The sequence below is a fragment of the Pimephales promelas genome, chromosome 2 (genome assembly GCF_988280905.1).
Source record: "Pimephales promelas chromosome 2, fPimPro1.hap1.1, whole genome shotgun sequence".
NCBI classification, from domain to species: Eukaryota; Metazoa; Chordata; class Actinopteri; order Cypriniformes; family Leuciscidae; genus Pimephales; species Pimephales promelas.
The window spans coordinates 33,372,794-33,392,796 of record NC_142770.1 but is presented as its reverse complement, the minus strand read 5'-3'; the positions used below and the strand labels follow the sequence as shown (position 1 = coordinate 33,392,796).

General features: G+C 40.5%; 1 protein-coding gene and 1 pseudogene across 1 annotated transcript; one reads left to right on the top strand and one right to left on the bottom strand.

Annotated features, from left to right (window-relative positions):
- Window positions 1-11,098: 11,098 nt before the first annotated feature.
- Window positions 11,099-20,003, bottom strand: part of LOC120474894 (uncharacterized) — a 328,303-nt pseudogene continuing 319,398 nt past the window's right edge.
- Window positions 16,057-18,168, top strand: LOC120464212 (uncharacterized). Its single transcript, XM_089132876.1, has 7 exons — window positions 16,057-16,275; window positions 16,363-16,470; window positions 16,552-16,679; window positions 16,788-16,961; window positions 17,076-17,212; window positions 17,268-17,535; window positions 17,693-18,168. Exons 1-7 carry the CDS (start codon window positions 16,057-16,059, stop codon window positions 18,105-18,107), a joined length of 1,449 nt encoding a protein of 482 aa, XP_088989002.1. The 3' UTR covers window positions 18,108-18,168.

Here is a 20,003-nt window from a genome sequence, read left to right as displayed (position 1 = left end):
CGTTAACATCAGGTGTCTTCAATGTTGGTCAATCATTGCTCAATTAATCACTTAATTATCTCATTAACTTTAACACTGCTTCAGAGTTAATTTAACACTCTTGAGTGTGGAGTCATATAAACTCCCAGGAGAGTTAATTTAACACTGGAGTTTTTGCTGTGTGCCTGTGATCATCAGGTGTCTTCAATGATGGTCAATTATCACTAAATTAATCACTTAATTAGCTCATTAACTTTAACACTCTTGAGTATTAATTTAACACTCATATTTTAACACTTTAACACTCTTGAGTCTGGAGTCAAATAAACTCCCAGGAGAGTTAATTTAACACTGGAGTTTTTGCTGTGTACTAAGGAGTTATCTTCCATGAACTCTTCTATTATTTCTCCATTTTTATCTGTACTCCTGCTACCCCAAATACAATTGTGAGCATTAAAATCACCACATATAATAATTTTGTTCGCCTTTTCTCCCATGATCATTTTCAGGATATCCATTGTTAATTCTGAACATGGATTATAAAAATTTACCACTCTGATTACCCCCTGTGTACCCATTATCTCTATACGAACCCGATCTCATGAAAGTTCGTATCTATGGCACGAATGTCATTTCTCGTGGCATTTATACGCCAAAAGCAGTTTTTGCGTGTATTTGGCACGCGATTTTCGCGTACATATTATACGCACTTTTTTGCGTATAATACACACGAACTCCCCACCCCCCTCCCCCCTAAACCTAACCCAGGGTTTTTTAGTGCGTATATACATGGATCCGCCCTGACTTCATCCGGCCGGATGTAGACAGTGCAGACAGGTTGTTTGTTTCTTCGCCAGGCACGAAAATTAAGAGTGCGACCAACGACCTCTCTCGTCTGCACATTCAGTAAGTATTGACAGCAGTCCAAAAGACCATAAAGTAGCATTTATTAAACAGATCAGCCTCTAGAAAATTATATAGTTCAAGTTTGGGAGTTTCATCTGATATTTCTGCCCCATTGCAGCTACAAACTGCCCAACATCACGAGCCAGCAGATACGTCGAACCGTGGAGACAGATGTGGCTGCCAACTTTACAGAGCAGCAGAAGGCATCTGTGGCCCACTACATGGCCCATTCCAATGCAGTGGCAAACCAGCACTATAGGATGAAGACCCTAGATGCTATTGTGGCCACTTCAAATCTGCTCAGCTCCCTGACACGGTATGTAATTATCTGTAATATAATTATGTTATAAATCTGTTATAATTATAATGTCTCTCAACGCTCATCCATCAGTTCGTTAGTGTGTAACCTCCAAACCTTTTCAATATTGCAGCTCCTCTTCTGACGACTCTGGCAACGAGGGCACCCAGGCAGTGAAGAGAAGGCGGGTGGAAGAAGAGGTTGGCAGCCCAGCCCCGGACTTTAATGCTTTCCTGCAGGCCTTCCCTGTGGGAATCACTGGCCAACCACCCAACAAGACCCAGAGAGAAAAAGCTGGGTTCCCCGGCGACAGAGTCTTTTATGACAAGTGGAGGGCTCTGCAGTACAGCCTTCGGGAGCAACATCTTTTGTGTAGATGTATATACTTCCTTATGATCCAATGATTAGATTTGCTCCAACAGAAACATTTTGAACTAGTATGTGAACCTGAATTTTAATTCAAATGTGCTCTCTTTGACAGCAAAATTCTCAAGACGTACCCCAACTGCAGCGATGGTGGCCAAAGTCATAGATGCAGAGGGCTGGACGGCCAATCATCCTCGTCCAGAGGACATCATGGCGAAGTGGAGGCCGCTCAGCAGAGCACAGGCGGAGAGTGACCCAGGCATCATCAAGGGGGTGACCAGGCAGAAATGGTCGGGTCTGGCTGTGAAGGCCTTTGGGGAGCAGAAAGGTATGTACAACTGTCTTATGAGCACAGTAAAATCCATAAATAAAATGAATATAATAACATCATTAACTGCACATTAATGACTCCCTCTTTTTGACCACAGGCGTTGTTGCAACCAAGGCCTTCGGGAAGGGCTCCATCCTGTGTGATTTCCACGGAAAGGTGATCACAGGTGCTGAGGGCAGGGAGATGGCAGAGACGCAGGACCAGCTGGGAAACCTGTTTTTCTTCAAACATGGCCCTGACGAAATCTGCATCGATGCGGAGACTTTCCCCTGTGAGTGCCACCCGTCTCTGGAAACCATCGGGAGATGGATTACACATTCAAAGAAGAAGCACAACGTGCAGCCATGCCACTGCATAGTGAAGCTTCAGGGGGGAGACAGGCACGTCCTGCTCTTTCAGGCCACCACGGACATTAAGAAAGATGATAAGATCTGCTTCGACCACGGCATCAAGAAGAGGACTTTTCGTGGGGAGATAGAGGAGCTGGAGTGACTGAACATTTGATTCTTTACAATTTGTGTCACATTTTATGACACAAGACTATGAACTATCAATGTTTTGTTTGTCAACTGTGAGCTTGCGAATAAACTATAGATGTTTGGACAAAATTGGGAGCTTGCGTATGGACTTGATGTTCATGTAAAAGGAGCCTCAGTAGCGTCTAAACATTGTAGTTTCATGTAAAAGGAGCCTCAGTGTGACCAATGAAATAATTGACCTTGATCTACGTCCTGGAGCTGGAGTGGTTGGATCTCTGACAACCCGGACAGACTCTATTTTTTCAGACTGTGATTTTGCCAGACGTCTCCTTGCCTCTCACAGACCATGTGTGACAAATTTAAATGGAGCCTCGTTGTGAACTGACAACCCAGACAGACTGTATTGTAAGTAGAGTAAAGTACTTATTGTAAGTGTATTGTAAATACTTTGTATTGTACATGAATTTATGCACACTAAAGTTATAAATCAGTCTATAAATGAAAGTACTTTCCCTACAGCTTTGAAAACAGCCATAGTAAAGCCTATACACAAGTCAGGAGATAAGCTCCAGGGGCCTCATTTATAAACGTTGCGTACGCACAAAAGAAGGCGTACGCCGCTCTCTACGCAATAGTTGGTGTTTATAAAAAGCAAACTTGACGGTAAAATGTGCGGTCCTTCACGCCAGCTCTGACCCAGGCGTACGCACAAAAACGGGTGAAATGAGAAATGGCGACACCGTCGGCAGGTGGAAAAACACGTGAAAGTGTGTGAAACTGTAGACGGTTGTGTAAAATAAATTGCATAAATAACACAAAGATTTCACAAAGCAAGTCTTACAATTAACAGCCTACACGAACACCCGTTTGATCGATCTGCAACAGAAATGAAAATTAACACATATTTCCAAAAAAGAAAGAAATATGTTCTTCAATAATATTGGCTTATACAATTCATTCTCATAAATAAGATGGTAAACAGAACGAAATAATGTACAAAACTGATATTCTCGCCATTACTAATGCCAAAAAGGCACTTGAGTGGCAAAAGGTTGCAGACGCCGTAAATGCTGTGTCCTCACAACCTCGGACTGTGGCCGAAATAAAAAAGAAATGGTCGGATTTCAAAGTCGAGGCAAAAAAGCGTCTAGTCATTAATTCAATTAGAAAGGGCCAAGGAGTTGGGCGAAATCAAGACTGTCCAAACTGAAATAAACTGCACAATGAGGGAATTCTTCAATAAATAATATATTTTTTCCACACCTTTTGTTGTGAAGATGATGCTTCGAATCCTTCCATTTAATCGCCACATCTCCTAAGAGCTCAAGATCAGCCATTGTGCGTCATTATACGCATTGTGATGGGGCATTTTACTTACATTTCATTCTGCATCTGACAAGCTACGGATGTCGCTTATAATCTAAATGGGAAATAGTTCAGCGCAAATGTAATTTCTTGCAGCTTTCTGAATGGTTGAGACACGAATACGTTATTTTATCAAAAATAAAACAAACTAAAGACATATGCATGAATACCATGATTCCGGAGCTGATGAAGATATTTTTACGATGAAAACAACTTTCCCCAGTGGACAAATAATACACCTATTTATCGATCTATCTAGGCTATATATATCTCTAATTATCTATCTATCTGACTGACGATCTAATTGCTATATCTGCTCCGTTAGACGGACATATTGGATGTCCACACTGTGCCCTCCAAACAACATTTCTCTCCTCTTTTCTACCTCGCCAACGATAACTTCTACTTCACATTGAGTGAAGTCACGTTTTTATTATTTCCTCTCTGTGTTTAACATGATTTCGCAATTGATGAATATTAAAGGGGGGGTTGACTGCGATTTCACTTTTTTCATGTTAAATAGTGTGTAATGTTGCTGTTGGTGCATGAACAGTATCTGCAAAGTTGCAGCGCTGAAAGTTCAGTGTAAGCAGAGATATCGTCCTTTAAAAATCAGGAAGTATAAACGCCTACAAAAACTAATGGGACTACAGCTGGGTTATGGTACGTCACTAACCCACACATTTGCATCAACCCTCCCTCCGGAATAAGCAGAAAAGGGCATGGCCATATTTCAGCAGCTCCAGCTCGTCGAGTGTGTTGTTCACGCAGCTGTCACGTCTTCTGTGTTTCGGCTTCCCACGGACGCTGTACTTCAACAATGGATACAATTTATGTTTGATTATGTTCCTGAAAATGACGATGGTAATCTAGCTCTCTGTGCTGCTCATTTACGGAAGACAGCTTCCAGAATCTCCACGAGTTCAACACCGGATTCAACAAGAAACTGTTACTAAAACATGAAGCAGTTTCAACTTTAAAACCAGAGGCAGCAGTTGTTGGGCCACAACCTGTAAGTATGCTAAGACTTCATCATTTTAAATGTATTTGCATGTATAATTCCAGATGTGATGTTTTAGTTTTGTCAAATGCCACCGCTGGCTTTATATCCACTTAGTTATGCTATTTTGCATCTAGGACAAACGCGTACAAACATTTTGGACCTGAATTTGTATATGTACTCATTTTATAAATGTATTTATCATGTATATATACTTAATCATCACTTTGTGATGTAAGAACAGGTTTGTTATGTGTGGGTGATGTAAGGAGACACAGGGTCGGCGAATACTGGGAATCGTGCACTTTTATTTACACAACTCTTCACAGCGCGAGGTCGCGCTCAAATAAAGTTAACTTAGAATGTCAAAGGCAAAAATAAATAATAGGTGATAATACTCTTCCCACTGAACACAGCTTTGCCGAACACAGTTGCAGTGAAAACTCTTCCCGCTGAATACAGCTTTCAATTGTCCCGCGTTCGGTAACAGGACTCCATAGGATACGTGCACGAGCGGCCAGTCTCTCTCTCAAACTGTTGTCCGCACGGCCCGCTTATATGCGCTCTCCTCACGCCAATCACTGAAACCACAGACAGGTGTTTGTCATTTGAACTTGACCCACTTATTCACCGCTCGGCTCCGTCCGTCCCAGCTCTCTCACAGTCAGAGCCGGCCCGAGCCTTTTGGGGGCCCTAAGCAGAATTTGATTTGGGGGCACCTCCCACGACGCGGAGTCATCTGTGTTTGACGATTATTGACACAAATGTCACGCAATAATGATACATTATAAATGAACACACTTCGGTTATGTATTAGGCTACAATAAAATTAATACTTAATAAAAAGAAATAGATGCATACTTAAATAAAAAAAGTTTAACAGTCTTAAAAACTGTCTCAAAACATAAAATAAATTATTTGCTAAAATTATGACAAAACTGAGAAACATAAGAGCAAGGCTTCAACAAGCCTATTGTTGAAAACTAAAAATATTTGGCCTACTATTTCTCCACTGTCTCAATACATTGTAACTGTCCTCAAAAGCTTTATTATTATCGTAAGAGACTTTGTTAGATATTACATGACATAATCCAACAAAGTCTGTTCCTATAATACCGGTAATAATGTTCTGGCGCTCGTTGTATGTGTGTATGCAAGACACAGCAGCAGTTGTAACTTGTAGGCAGGTATATTGATCATTAAATCAGAGTTTTGTTGTCTTGAATGATTCATTTAGTCATATTCATTGATTTATGTCACTTGTTTAAGTAATCTAAAAATAAAAATAAAAAATAACCCCGAGCGGCCACTTAGTTCGCTTATGCCTCGGGCCGGCTCTGCTCACAGTCCCACTACAGGACCATCTGCATCTGGACCGGAGCGCAGGCACATTTCGCCTGTAAAGGTAATGGGCGTTAACCTTCCGGACAATGTGAGCGACAGTTTAGCCAATCACAACACACCGGCCCAAACTAACCAATCAGAGCCCACTGCCTGTTTCTGGGGGAGTGGTTTCATAGACTCAGGAAGTCAACCGCTCTTTCAGGGGACAGAGGAGCGCGCGGCTGACAATAAAGGTGAAGTTTATGAAAAATAAGACTTTTAAAAAAAGAAAAACCACGAATACATGTTATATTGCACCCCATAAACACAATCATGCAAAGAATGATTTAACTTGTGGGCGTTTCATGGACTATTTATGGGCAACTATGGGCGTGACATGAAGCCGCAAAAGCTGCACTACATTTAGAATTGATTGTGATTTATTAAGGGAAAAATGCATAGGATTTGCGTGCGCACGGTTTTATAAATCCGAATATTTCTGTGCTTACGCACGCCCTATGTTTCATCCGTATGCCACTTCTGACACAAATCCTACACAAAGTTTTATAAATGAGGCCCCAGGTCTCTAACTATCGACCTATAAGCATCGTTCCCACAATCTCCAAAGTCTTTGAAAAAGTAGTTGAAGCACAGCTTGTGAAACATCTTGATTACAATGCTGCATCCTCTCCAGTTTGGTTTCAGAAAACGATACTCAACGGATACAGCATGTTGCTACTTAAAAAAGGAAAAAAAATCTGGATAGCAGAGGAGTTGTAGGGGCGAAAGACTTCTTGACTTGCGTAAGGCCTTCGACACAGTAAACCATGAACTACTGATAGATAAATTAACACATTTCTCTATTAGTATAAGTACAAATAATTGGATTAAATCTTTTCTCAGTGCAAGGCAGCAGAGTGTATCTATAAATAATGTATCATCTCTCTTACGAGCATGCACTATGGGTGTGCCGCAGGGCTCTATATTAGGGCCCTTGTTGTCTTCACTTTATATTGATGATTTTCCGTGTGTGTGTGTATCAATGCTAAAATGATAATGCATGCTGATGACAAAATGGTGTATATTCATGGTAACACTGTTAAGGATGTTGCTCAAAAGTTAACTGAGGAAATGGAAAAGATTTCTATTTGGCTAAAAAAAAAAAAAAATTCATTTAACAAAATCAGTTGAGGGTCAGGAAATTAAAAAGGTAGACCAAATTAAATGTTTAGGAGTCATTCTAGACCCAAATCTAAATTTCAAAAAAACATATTAAAAAGATTACAAACATGTTAAATTCATATAGCACATTTTAGATATAGAAACTCTTTGACCATAGGTGCATCTAATTTACATCTAAATGTGATGATATTACCACACTTTCGATACGGCATGACGAGTTTTTCACAAGCATGTAAAACAGCATTAAGGCCCCTGGAATCTTTGTATAAAACTTCTCTAACGTTTATGACAAGAAATCTCGGTTATTTCATTATTATCATATTCTTAAAAAAACATAGAATATTAGGTTTGAAAACAATCATATATTCAAATATCTGTCTCTTGTTTAAGATCATAAATAGTACTGCAACCCCTCTGTTAAAAAAAGTTGATCTCACGGAGCTCAGAAATGACATCTCGAGCCACTAGGTCGACTGTTCGGGGCGAGTGCACGATTTCTCGGTGTAAAACAGTTTTCGGCAGCTTAGCTTTCTCATGTGTGGCCATCAAACAGTGGAACAAGTTGCCAACAGAACTGACCACATGTGTAAATTAACACTTTTCCACATCGGGCCAAAAAATGGCTTCTTTTAAAACAAACATGTTCCCAAAATGTATTGTAATTGATGTGTATGTGTGAGTGTATTTGTAAATGAATGCCATATATATTGTTTTTGGGATAAATGGATTATTAATATGTATATCTGTTGACATCAGCCTGCCCAGAGACTACAGGTGGAAATCAGCACAAGTGCTACAACCTGGTAAAATGCATCTCTCCTTTTTAAGGTTAATGTATATTTTGCATTGTCCCTGCTCAAAAATAAATAAATTAAAGAAAATGAAAGACAGTTCAATTCTTTCCAATAATAGAAAATAGTAAGAAAGAAAAGTACTCTGTTACACACACACTTTTATACACAAAAACACCAATAAATTGTGATTAAAGAAATCTGTTTTGAATATTTAAAAATCACAGCTTCTTCAGAAAATTACGACTTTTATGGCATTGGGTATGTGAACACACAAAAAAATTGAGGTCATGATATGAGCAATTTAAGTGGTCGTAAAAAATGAGTCACTCTTTTGCTCTTTGGTCAAAAATGACCCCCTAAAGAAATTGTAAAAAATGAAAAAAAAAAATGCCAACACACACACACACACACACACACACATACAAACACACTTTTATACACATACACACCAATAAATTTTGATTACAAAAAGTATGTTTTGAATTTTTAAAAATCACAGCTTCATTGCAATGTTACGAAACTTGGTGACTTTTATGACATTATGTATGTGAACACACAAAAAAATTGAGGTCATGATCCGAGCAGGCTAAGTGGTCTTAAAAAAAATAGTCACACTTGTGCTCTTTGGTCAAAAATGACCCCCTAAAGAAAAAAAGTTATTTTTGTTTAAGTTTTAGTTTTTTTGTCAAATTTTTTAATAAGAAATAGTTTTTGAGATTGTTTCAACTATATATACAAATCCACCAACAACAAAAAATGTGTTCATAAACATCTGGGGAATTCACATGCCTCTCCATAGAGAGCTGTACATGTCATCTAGTGGTTACAACATGATTCTACGCTTTTTCTCTATACTGGAACCAGATGGTGCTAATTTTCTTCAAATTTTTTTTTTTTCTGAAGGCCTAGACTCTATATTAAACTAAAATACTGCGTTCATATTTTTTTGAAAAAAATAATATATATATATGAAGAGTTCAGATGCAAAAGCCTCTAAATGCCATTTGAAATTTTCTTCTAAAATTATCATTTTATCAAGCTTATATATTCAAGTTCAGTAATTTCACTTAAATGACAATTAATAGGTAATCCTCATTGCAATTTAAGTGAAATTACTGAACTTAAATATACAAGCTGGATAAAAATGATAATTTTAGAAGAAAATTTCAAATGGCACTTAGAGGCTTTTGCATCTGAACTCTTCATATATAGAAAAATATATATATTTTTCCATGGCAAAAATAAACCATAAATATTGCATAAATATTAATAAATTCATTTAAATTGTCTCAAAATACTAAATAAAAAGAATAAATATTATAGAACAAAAATAAATTGCATTGGTTTTACTGGGATGGAGAAAGTTTCATTTTTAGGTGTCCGGTCACTTTTGACCGGGAAGATAACAAGTGTGACTCCGAAACGAAGAGCACCTGAGGGTTAAACTACAATCAAATGCATTTCCACACGTTTCGTGTCGGTCCTCTGCGTGGCATTTTATTATTTTTTGCACGGGCGCAGCTTAGAGCGAACATCACCCATGTCCCCACATGAGGAAGGAAGACAACGACAAATAAAATAATGCAACAGTTGAATATGACAATATACAATATCAAGCAAGAAACATATTCAGGCAGGATACATTGTCTCACTAAAATTATTCAAAATGAGGACATAACTGGGAACTTTCTAGAAGCTGTTTAAGGTGTTTTTAAAATGTGCAGTAAGTGGGACATTCCCTAATGTTTGTTGGGATGCTTTTCCAAAAATGACCTCCTCTGACGGACAGAAGAGTTTGTCCAAAGGTAGTTTTTCTATATCACCTCTGAATGAAGCTCTGGTACAACAACCTTTGTCAGACCGTTGTTTAATCTGTGTAGAAAGTGCAGGTGGAGTCAGTCCATGCAAAACTTTAGAAATTAAACAGTTATTTTAAAATGAATAAAGTTTTCACAATTTTACAGAAGCCCTGAACCGCAACATAAAAAAAAAAATCTAGCATTTTCAGATGAATGTGGAAACGTTTCAAGAATAAAGTCAAAACATTACGATAATACAGTCTTCCATAGAAGTGTGTGCATTCATAACAGTGCGCATCTGTTTGTGTAAGTAAATGCACTTGTCAAGTCGAACTGCCATGGATTAACACAAAATATAACTTTTTACTTTTATCTGGGCTTTCAACTAAATTTTACACACGTGCAAGTGTTTCTGAGGTGTTTTCGTGCTCGTCTAGTCAACACTATCTGGGTGGAGAACACAACAGTAACCGTAACTCTTCACCGTAAATACGTTCTGGATACATTTTAAGTGCATCATTCTGTATCCAATCATTTGGCCGGATCGTGTGATTTACTAAGATTTATTAACCACTAATGGTTGAGGAGAGATTCTCTGATATGATTGTAAAGCGCTTTGAGTGTAGGCCTAGTAGACATATGAAAGCGCTGTATAAATGCCTCATTCATTCATTAAATCATTCATTCATTCATTCATAAAGCTGGATTTCTCCATCCAGTCTGATTAGTGTTTTCCGTGTTGGTTTTTCTATAGGCTAAAGTCTATTCCGGCACAGTATATTTTATAACATCCTATAATGGTAGCCTAATGCTGGTAGATTGGCACCTGTTGAATTTCCTTTGATGAAACAAAACACACACACACACACAGTGTGAAACTCTCTATTGGCCATTATAAATGCCTGTTTGTGTGGAAATGTGAGACAATGGCAAGTGCACAAACGCGCAGCATCAACGTTAGACTGTATTCCCGTCTCTCCAAATATTTCGACTTTAATCTCGAAATGTTTCGACTTTAATCTCAAAATGTATATATATATATATATATATATATATATATATATATATATATTTTTTTCACAGATTTTTCTTTTTTGGCTGCGGTTCAAGGCTTCCGTAAAATCTTTTTAGCATTTTTTCATTAAATGCAAAATACAACTGTACAAAACTATTTTACAATCATCATAAAGATGAAAAAACAAGTAAAAGAATAAATTAAACAAGTAAAGAATAAATTATTATATAAGTAATAAAAAAACTCTGTGTGGTAAAAAAAACAAATATGGTAAATAAAAAAAGCACTATTTGTAATGGCCTATTGGTCCAGCCATACAAAGGCCAGGCCCTCTCCTTGGAAAGAATGTCTCCTGACTCCATAATCATATTTGATTTGAGTCCCCACACGAATGTCCCTTATAGCCTTGAACAGGATGATATCCTGGTCCTGCCCATGTACCTTGAGTTTACAGTGGAAACGCTTAATGTTAGGGTTCCTCCGGGAATGGTTGATCAGTCTTCCTAAGGTTTATTTTGTGAGGGTGGCATGAGCAAGGGGAGATCTGTGCATCAATGCAGCTCTTTTCCTCCAGATTTAAAAAAGAAAACGTATCCAGGCTCATTGTGCTGGCTCTCCACATTGGCCCTTCCTTCTGCAGCTGTGACTACCTTGCCATGGTCGTCACAAAGGATTTCATCTTTTGCAAAGTTTGGGGTTGTGACGACCACTATAATAAAGACAACATTACGTTTTTTAGTTAGTGAAAAAACATTACATGTAGGGCTGCAACTAACGACTATTTTAATAGTCGACTAGTCACCGACAATTGAAACAGTTAGTCGACTAATCAGATAATTATTACATTTTTCTAAAATTTAGCATAATTGCTTTAATTCTGTGGAAAATGATAGTAAACACAAGAAAGAAGGGGGTATTGACATAAAACGTATTGACTTCCATGTTATTTGCCCTATTTTCCGCACTTTAAAGGTTCTCTAAGCGATGCTGGGCCAAAACATTTTGTCACATACATCAAACGTCTCCTCACTATCGGCTAGCTGCCTGTCCCCTAAACACACTGTAAAAAAACGCGGTCTCTGTAGACACCACAGGCTCCAAAAACGGCAACAAAAACAATCATGTCTCACCCGGACCACGAAACCTAACAAACAGTGTTCCAGCCAATCACTGGCAAGAAGTATTTGAGGGTGGGTCTGGGGGGTTAGTGCGCGTGCACATGAAGGGGGTGTGTGTGTGAAGGAGATAGAAGAGCATCAGAGGGAAGTTTGAAAAAATGGCCGACACGACCAAAGAGACGTCGTTCTGAAGAACAAATTAAAAAGAAGAAGGAGTCGGATAAAGAACGTGCGAAGTTCCGAATTTACATCGGTAGCAAAGCTTTTGAACGATGGCGAGAACTCCGGCGGCAGAAGGGCTTCCAGTCCGACATTCAGGTTGCTCTGTTTTTGCTGGACAGGTGGGTAACGTTAAATTGTTTTTTTTTATTCTAAATTGACGCTTATGTTCGCCAAACCCACACAAGGATATAATTAGCTAGAACTATGCACAGTATGCAGTCAGCGAAATGCACGTTCACAATTATTTCAGGAAGCACGAAAGGGAGGGGGAGGAGATGAGATGCGGAGGAGGGCGGGTCTAGCTCCGATTTGTTTGAAAATATTCGAACGTCAACACCCAGGATCGCTTTGAGAACCTTTAAGGCGCACCTTCAATGAATGACCTAGAACATTTTTCATATATAGGGCGCACCGGATTATGAGGCACTTTCTGCAGTCACACGTTTGATTGGGTTTGCGACTTTGCGTTATGCATCAACTAGATGTGCTAAAGGGAATGTAGTGCGCGACGCCGGAGCTGGTGAGGCGTTTATTAGTGTGAGCGCTCTGGGGCGTGCACGTAACTTTCACAGCCTGACTCATATATTGCGGCGGCTCGTCAGCAACAGCTGGCTGTTATGAATGAGAGTGAGACGACCCGGTTACTGTGAACGGGAGCGCTTTATGAACATTCTGTGACGCGCGAGTAGCGCCGGGACAGTGTGTCTGTTAAGAGTGAGCGCTCGTGAGCGGGAGACACACATAACTTGATTTATACGAGGTTGAACTGGCCGTGTGACAAAGCAGGCATAAGATGGACACGAGCGCGAGTTCGCGGCGAATTTAATAACGCGGGGCGTTGTTAACTAATTGGTCCATATATAAGAAGATCCGGATTATAAGGCACACTGTTGCTTTTTGAGAGGATTAAAAGCTTTTAAGTTCGCCTTATAGTGCGGAAAATACGGTAAATCTTACCGAGGCGAGTCAAACTCCGTTTTATTCAACTGTCCGACGTGATTTCTCTTTAAATGTTCGTGCATCACCGAGGTGCTGCCGTGATAGCAAGGACTGCTTTGCATGATACAGGTAATCTTTTTATTCACCGTATCCAGGCTAAAATGCTCTCAAACTTTAGATGTTTTGGTATGTGCAGCTGCTGCGTTGGACACTGCCATTTCTGTATGTTATCGATCAGCAGAGAAGCGAATGCGCATGTGCTCGGTCGAAAAAAAAAACATGTCTGGTGACAATTCGACAATGAAATTCATTGTCGACTATTTCTATTATAGATTTTTGTCGACAACATCAACGAATCGTTGCAGCCCTAATTACAGTTCGTTGCTGTTGAAATGTACATTTTAAATTAATGTTTTTTTTTTCGGCCCTGACAAGAAAAATGAAAAATGTTTTCTTACCGAGGCCTTCCGGTGCGCCAAAATCATGTATGGCCAGCCCCGTCCAGGTCTGCTCGGACACACACCGAATGACAAAATCGTTAAAAAAAACTTTATTTGGGGCTTGGGTCCATAGGCGCATAATGTCCTCCGGCCTCGGACAGTTCCCCTTCCAACCCTCCTGGGCAATTAATCGTGCCACCTTTGCTGCGGATGGCTTTCGGAGTTTGTAGTATGCTGAAATACAGAATGAAATGTACTCATGTGATTCACTTGTCACTGTAAACAAATGTTTGTGTTGTCAGTGCATGTCAATGCTGTATTGATGTATTCAGAGACTTACACAGCAGATGATCCTCGCGCTGGGCGTACTGGGTGGCCCTCCACTTGTCTTAGAAGATCCGGTCTTCTGGGAAACCGGACTCCATCCTTTTCTTTCGAGACCGGAAATCTTTCTATGAATGCCATAAAGTCTCTTCGTGATCCTCCAGCTGCATCACGTGCATCCAATGATGTCTCGTCCGCAGACCTGCTGTGTAAGTGAGGATACAAGGTTTATAATATGCACCAAAAATATGAAAAAAACTTCCTAATCTGCTCTGAAAAATATGTGCTGTGAGTTATGTCTTGTTTGGATGAAGAGAAATACCTGGCCAATGATTCCAGCAGTAGAGCTGTGTCCACGACTGGAAAACACCAGCGCTGAGACCCATGTAGTGAAGAAGGGCTCCCTTTTGTTCAGCTGAGAGGTTCTTGGCAGCTTGTTTCCACAGTCCTCCTCACACACATCTTATACCTGCAGAAAGAAGATGAAAAAGGGATTGACGAAATTTGGATCCATTAACACACATGCACATGAGTCTGTGTATGTACTTACAATTCATGGAGGCGTTTCATGTCCTGTGAAACTCTGTTTCCGCTGACGGCAATGCAGTTCACAATGAAACTGTTGGCTTCTTTCTGAGGCTGCAGCTTCTCAGGCCTGATCTTTACAAAGTAAAGCTCCAAGAACTACAAAAAAGACAAACAAGTTATTAAATGTAAAAGAATGGTGGTAAGAAATCTACTGTTTGCATCAAATTAAAACTTACAGCTTCCTCCTCTTTGCTCAGAGCTATACACATACTTGAGGCTCTATCCCCTCATACACCCAGCACAACCCTGTGTCCCAGCTCCGTCCTACCCACTCTTCATCCTGGAAAACATTGAAAATGTCGTAGTTCTACTAGAAAGACTTGGGAGAATAAATACTGTAACAATAAATACATTTATTGATAGCCCAGCAAGCAATAAAGTTCTTTGGCGTAGGCCCCGTCCATAGCTCGCAATCCGAGGGCCGGACTCTGCATTTCCTTCCTGAAGACGAAGGCAGGGGCGCAGCCGACCCCCTGGGAGGTATAGGAAGGGACCATCTGGGTGGTGGTGGGGAGGATGGAGGTTTGGCGGTCTACTAATGAAAGAAAGAATGAAATGAAACAATTTCAGAAAAATCTAAAATCACTTTTATTCACAATGTCATGAGTAAAGAAATATATATAGCATAGAAAAAAAAAGGATTTGAATAGTGCTTTTCACAGTAGTGCATTTCAGAGATATGGAAAAAATATAGTTAAAAATAATCAAGATGGCATATCCACACTGAGGCTCCGTTTACATGAAGTATCGATGAGATGACACGATTGAGGCTCCATTTACATGAATATCAGTTTTCTGACTGTCATAAAACATTGACATTTCATACGCAAGCTCCCAATGAGATGACACGATTGAGGCTCCATTTACATGAATATCAATGTTCTGACTGTCATAAAACATTGACATTTCATACGCAAGCTCCCAATATTGGGTCATAAGGCATCAATACTTCATTCGCAAGCTCAAAGTATTGGGATATTAAAGTAAAATCCTTCACAAATGGAGAAATTCTGAGGGTGAATTCATCTGAGGACAGATGAGTCACTGTTTCAGTATAAGGGAGGCCTGAGGAATGTTTGAAGTCCAGCCCTGCTTGTCCATCCATGCGATGATCTGTGGCTCAGATGGCGGATGCCGACCAAAATGTTCTATTAAGACAAATCATGAGAAGCATTAGCCATTGTGGCGACATGTTCTATCATATTGCACTAATTGTTCCAAATCTTACACATTATTGTTACAAAATATGTATATACGATGCTTACCAAGGACACGCTGTTGCCGCAGCTTGAGCTGCTCGCTGCGCCAGGAGACTGTTCACAAAGTGCTTCCCTCTGAGAAATGGTTCACTGATAAGCCCGGCTCAGTTTTAAACCAGCCAATCAGAGCACAAGCTCCCATCAAGGTGTGAACAGCCCATTGCATGGGCTTCAAGTTGAACAGTTGACAGTGTAGAGTCAGCTGCGCAGGTGCTGATGGGCCATTCTGAGGAAACGGGATTAAAACGTAAGGGGCAAACCTTAAACGCTTTAAATGTAAATTCTTTTCTCACTTTATGCTATTGATAACTTTAATAGTCTTGTCTGTTATGTTTAATCCAAACAGCCGGTTGGTTCAGAGGGCTCCTGGCATTAAACACTGCCAGAAGATCGTGAGAGTGGCGAAGCCGGACGTGCTCAGGATCCAGAGGGACCTCCAGGCGGGCAGAGAGCTCTCCAACACGGACCAGACGCTCTACCGCTACTACTGCGAGGCGCTCTTGGTGTTTGTCCACATGCAGCGTCCCAGAGCTGTGGAAGCCTTGACGGTGAGTTCACTCTGTACACACTCTGTATGTGCTTTAATATTGGCACACTTGTGCATTTGTAAATAACGCCTTTTCAATATTTTCCAGGATGCTGAGTGGGTGAACAAGACTAAGCTGGGTGACAGATTTGTGATCGGCGTACAGAGGGAGAAAACCTCGAGTATGCAGATCGCTCTGACCCAAGAGGAGGAAGCTGTAAGTTTTACTGTACAAACTGTTGATTGCTCACCATCATTGTTTTAAATGGAATAACTCGTCTGTCTTTTTTTTCCGTAGTGCTTGGAGCTGTACTTCAGACGAATCAGGCCTGAGAACATTCAGCCGGAGAAACTCTGCAATAGATTCTTTGTTTCGTCATCCGGCATGGAAGTTCAAAGTGTGGACATGAATCGGCTCCATAAATTGTAAGTGCCTTACACGGGTCCTGTGTGTGTGTGTGAACGGATACTCTTCTTTGTATCTTGCCTCATCACAGTCACATAACAATTAATATTTCCTTTTCCTTTCTGCAGGTACAAGCTGGCTCCTTTCTCTGCCCAGTGTGTGCGGAGGGCTGTTGAGGAGGCTGCAGAAAAGCTCCCGGCGCAGCAACAGGAGGCGCTCCACCATTACTTGGCCATCAGCGCTGGTGCGGTCCGGCCGCAGGATGTCGTCGACGCAGCTCTGCTGCTGGAATCATTAGTCAGGTATACATCTCTTCATCCATTACTCATCACAAACAATTAGCACAACAAAAATAGCAAGTTGTCATTCATCATTTTTTTGGTATATTATAAACTGTGTATTCCTCTCTCATACAGCACTTCTGCGGACAAGACTTCCTTGGCCACAAGCTGTGGAGCTGGACCATCTGGGAAGAGCAATATGGCGATATGTTTTGAGGCAATATTTCCTATTTCGGCGGAGGGTCAGCCGCCATCCAATATCTGCTGTGTGAGTCTCTGAATCCATCAATAGAGCATTGACACTCATTAACTCAACACAAAAACCAGGTCATTCATTTACAGTGACTCACATGAGTAACGTTATTTCATTCTGTCTTTCAGCACATTTCACAGTCCGCAAGCCTTCGGCCGCAAAGGTGGCACGGCTTATTACACAGGAGGGGTGGAAGGTCAACTGTCCCAAGCCGGAGGACATCGAACGGCTGTGGACACCACCTTCGAAGGCAGCAGTTGAAGATGACGATTTCATCCTTCGCTGTGTGTCTGAGCAGAACTGGTCGGGCATGGCCATAAAAGACTTGGTTTTGGTAAGAAATTCTTTCACTTCTCTGGTAAGGGCAGAAAAAAAAAACAATAATGTAAAATGTACAATTTAGCAGCCAATAACTGCAGCAAGAACTACATTTACATTCTGAACTGTGTGTCTACATGTAATGTTTGTTCATTTATTCAAAAATGTATGTTCTCCTTATTTTAGGAGTCGTGGCAACTCAGACTTTTTTAAAGAACGACATTGTTTGCGACTGCCACGGCAAGGTCATCCCAGCTGCACAAGGGAGGGCGATGGTGCAGGCCCAGCATGACGAGGCCGGGTACATGTTCTTCTTTAAAGCCGGACAGAGAGATCTCTGCGTCGACGCCCAGACCTTTCCGTGCGAGTGCCACCCTGGCAAAGACACCGTTGGGAGGAGGATAAACCACTCCACAAAAGCACCCAACCTGAAGCCCTTTCACTGCAGGTTACGTGTGAATGGGGAGGACAAGGACGTCATCCTCTTCAGGGCACTGAAGGACATCAGTGTGGGCGTTGAACTACGGTTTGACTACGGGGTCAAAAGGAAGTCCTTCCGTGGAGAGGGCCTACACCTGGACTGGCTGGATGGTTGAGAAGGCCTTCATCAGGCTGGAGTGGCTGGACTTTTGATTCCTATTTTAAGGACTAGATTTTGCTGGACTCTCACAGACCATTTGTGTCACATTTTATGACACTGGGAACTGTGTATGAACTATCAATGTTTTATTTGTCAACTGTGAGCTCGCGAATGAACTATACATGATCGGACAAAATTGGGAGCTTGCGTATGGACTTGATGTTCATGTAAATGGAGTCTCAATAGAGTCTAAACATTGTAGTTTCATGTAAATGGAGCCTCAGTGTGACCAATTAAATAATTGAGTTTGATCTACGTCCTGGAGCTGGAGTGGTTGGATCTCTGACAACTCTACCCAGGCATCCCAGGACAGTGTCTCCTTCCATCGTCGGCTCCTCAGAGCTCCTTGAGGGATGCTGAGAACGAGCCAGAACCTGACAACCATTTCCATAAAGTTACGCATCTCTTTAACCAAGCATTCACATATTAGACCAGGTTGAAATCACAAAAATGTGCCTGAAAAAAAATCTTCAGGCATTTTTGAGTAAAAGTTGGCAAATAGACTATTCTAGGGGTATTTTTTCTGCTGAATCCATTTTTGCTGTTTGCCAAGCTCTATCTCTTACGTGAAACTCAGTGGAGTGTAAAATTCAAGATTATATTGCTCACCTTTTATACTACTGCTGAATCAGATCAAATGTATTAATATTATGAACATCAGCTATGCTAATTATTTCCCCTCTGCCTTTCTGCTGTTATCTCGGTACGCTTGCCACGAGAAAATAGGGGTTCGACAGCTCCAGTTTGTATCCAGCCTCTCACGGAGACTTCAGATGCCCCAACGCCTGTAATGAGAAGACCAACGCCTGTGAAGAGACGACTCAATGCTGGCGATATGTTATGCCCTTACTATTACATGATTAACTAAATGTATTTTTTTCCCTTTTAACTTTCCTGATATACACTTACTGTAAAGCTTCTATTGAAACAATATGTATGTAAGCCCGACTGAGCCTGGGTTCACTCAAGTTTTTATTCTCCATCCAATCTGATGGAGTTTTGGTTCCTTGCCACTGTCGCCTTTTGGCTTGCTTAGTCGGGGATATTTGTTAATAAAATATGCAAACAACATGCAGTGTATATAAATTCTTTTATATTGTTAATACTGTGTGACGTGTGTTTGACCATGTGATGAGTGTGTTTTTCTTGTGAAAACAGTTTCAAGTTAATAAAGTGTGCAAACAACATGCAGTGTGTCCTCACTGTGTCTGCTGTGCTAAAATGTCTGTATTTAACTCAAATCTCAAGCTTTCTTTCTTTCTCAAGCTTTTTTTTTCTTTCTTTCTTTGCATCAAATTAAACAGTGAGTTCTGTACTTCTCAGTGCTGATAATCATTAAGCTTTAATTGGTCAGAGAAGTGAGGAGACCACCTCAAACTGTGCAGTGTATGTTATTTTCTGCCAGTAATTTCATGTTTCTCACACCAAAATGTCTTTTATTCTGCGAATTCATGAGATGGTGCCATGTATTTTACTTCAAAATAAAGCTGAGTATGTGTCCTTTCATAATCCAACACTTATTTGGCTTTATCATGTTCATAGAGTGAATGAGACCTCATCAGGTTAGCTGACCTACAATTTTGCCGTGGTGAAAATCTGGGAGCAGTTTACCAGTTTTCAACTTTGATTATTTTATTAAAATGAATGCAGCTCAGTCAGTGTTTATGCTACAGACAAGTTTTGCACATCTATTGAAAGCTTGAGACCTGCACGTTAATGTGTTTGTATTCAATTTTCTGTATCTTGTTCCGGGAGTTAAAAATACAGACTAAAGTTGAGGTTGGGACCGTTGAACTCATCCCAGGCCTTTGTCGTCACTGTCTCTGCTGTGCTAAAACGTCTTTATTTAACT

Excerpts from the sequence above, each read along its gene's own strand:
- LOC120464212 (XM_089132876.1), top strand. The coding sequence starts at position 16,057 with ATGTTTAATCCAAACAGCCGGTTGGTTCAGAGGGCTCCTGGCATTAAA. Across the intron at positions 16,471-16,551 it reads TGACCCAAGAGGAGGAAGCT|TGCTTGGAGCTGTACTTCAG; the intron begins GTAAGTTTTACT and ends TTTTTTCCGTAG. Across the intron at positions 17,536-17,692 it reads GACTTGGTTTTGGTAAGAAA|TTTAGGAGTCGTGGCAACTC; the intron begins TTCTTTCACTTC and ends TGTTCTCCTTAT.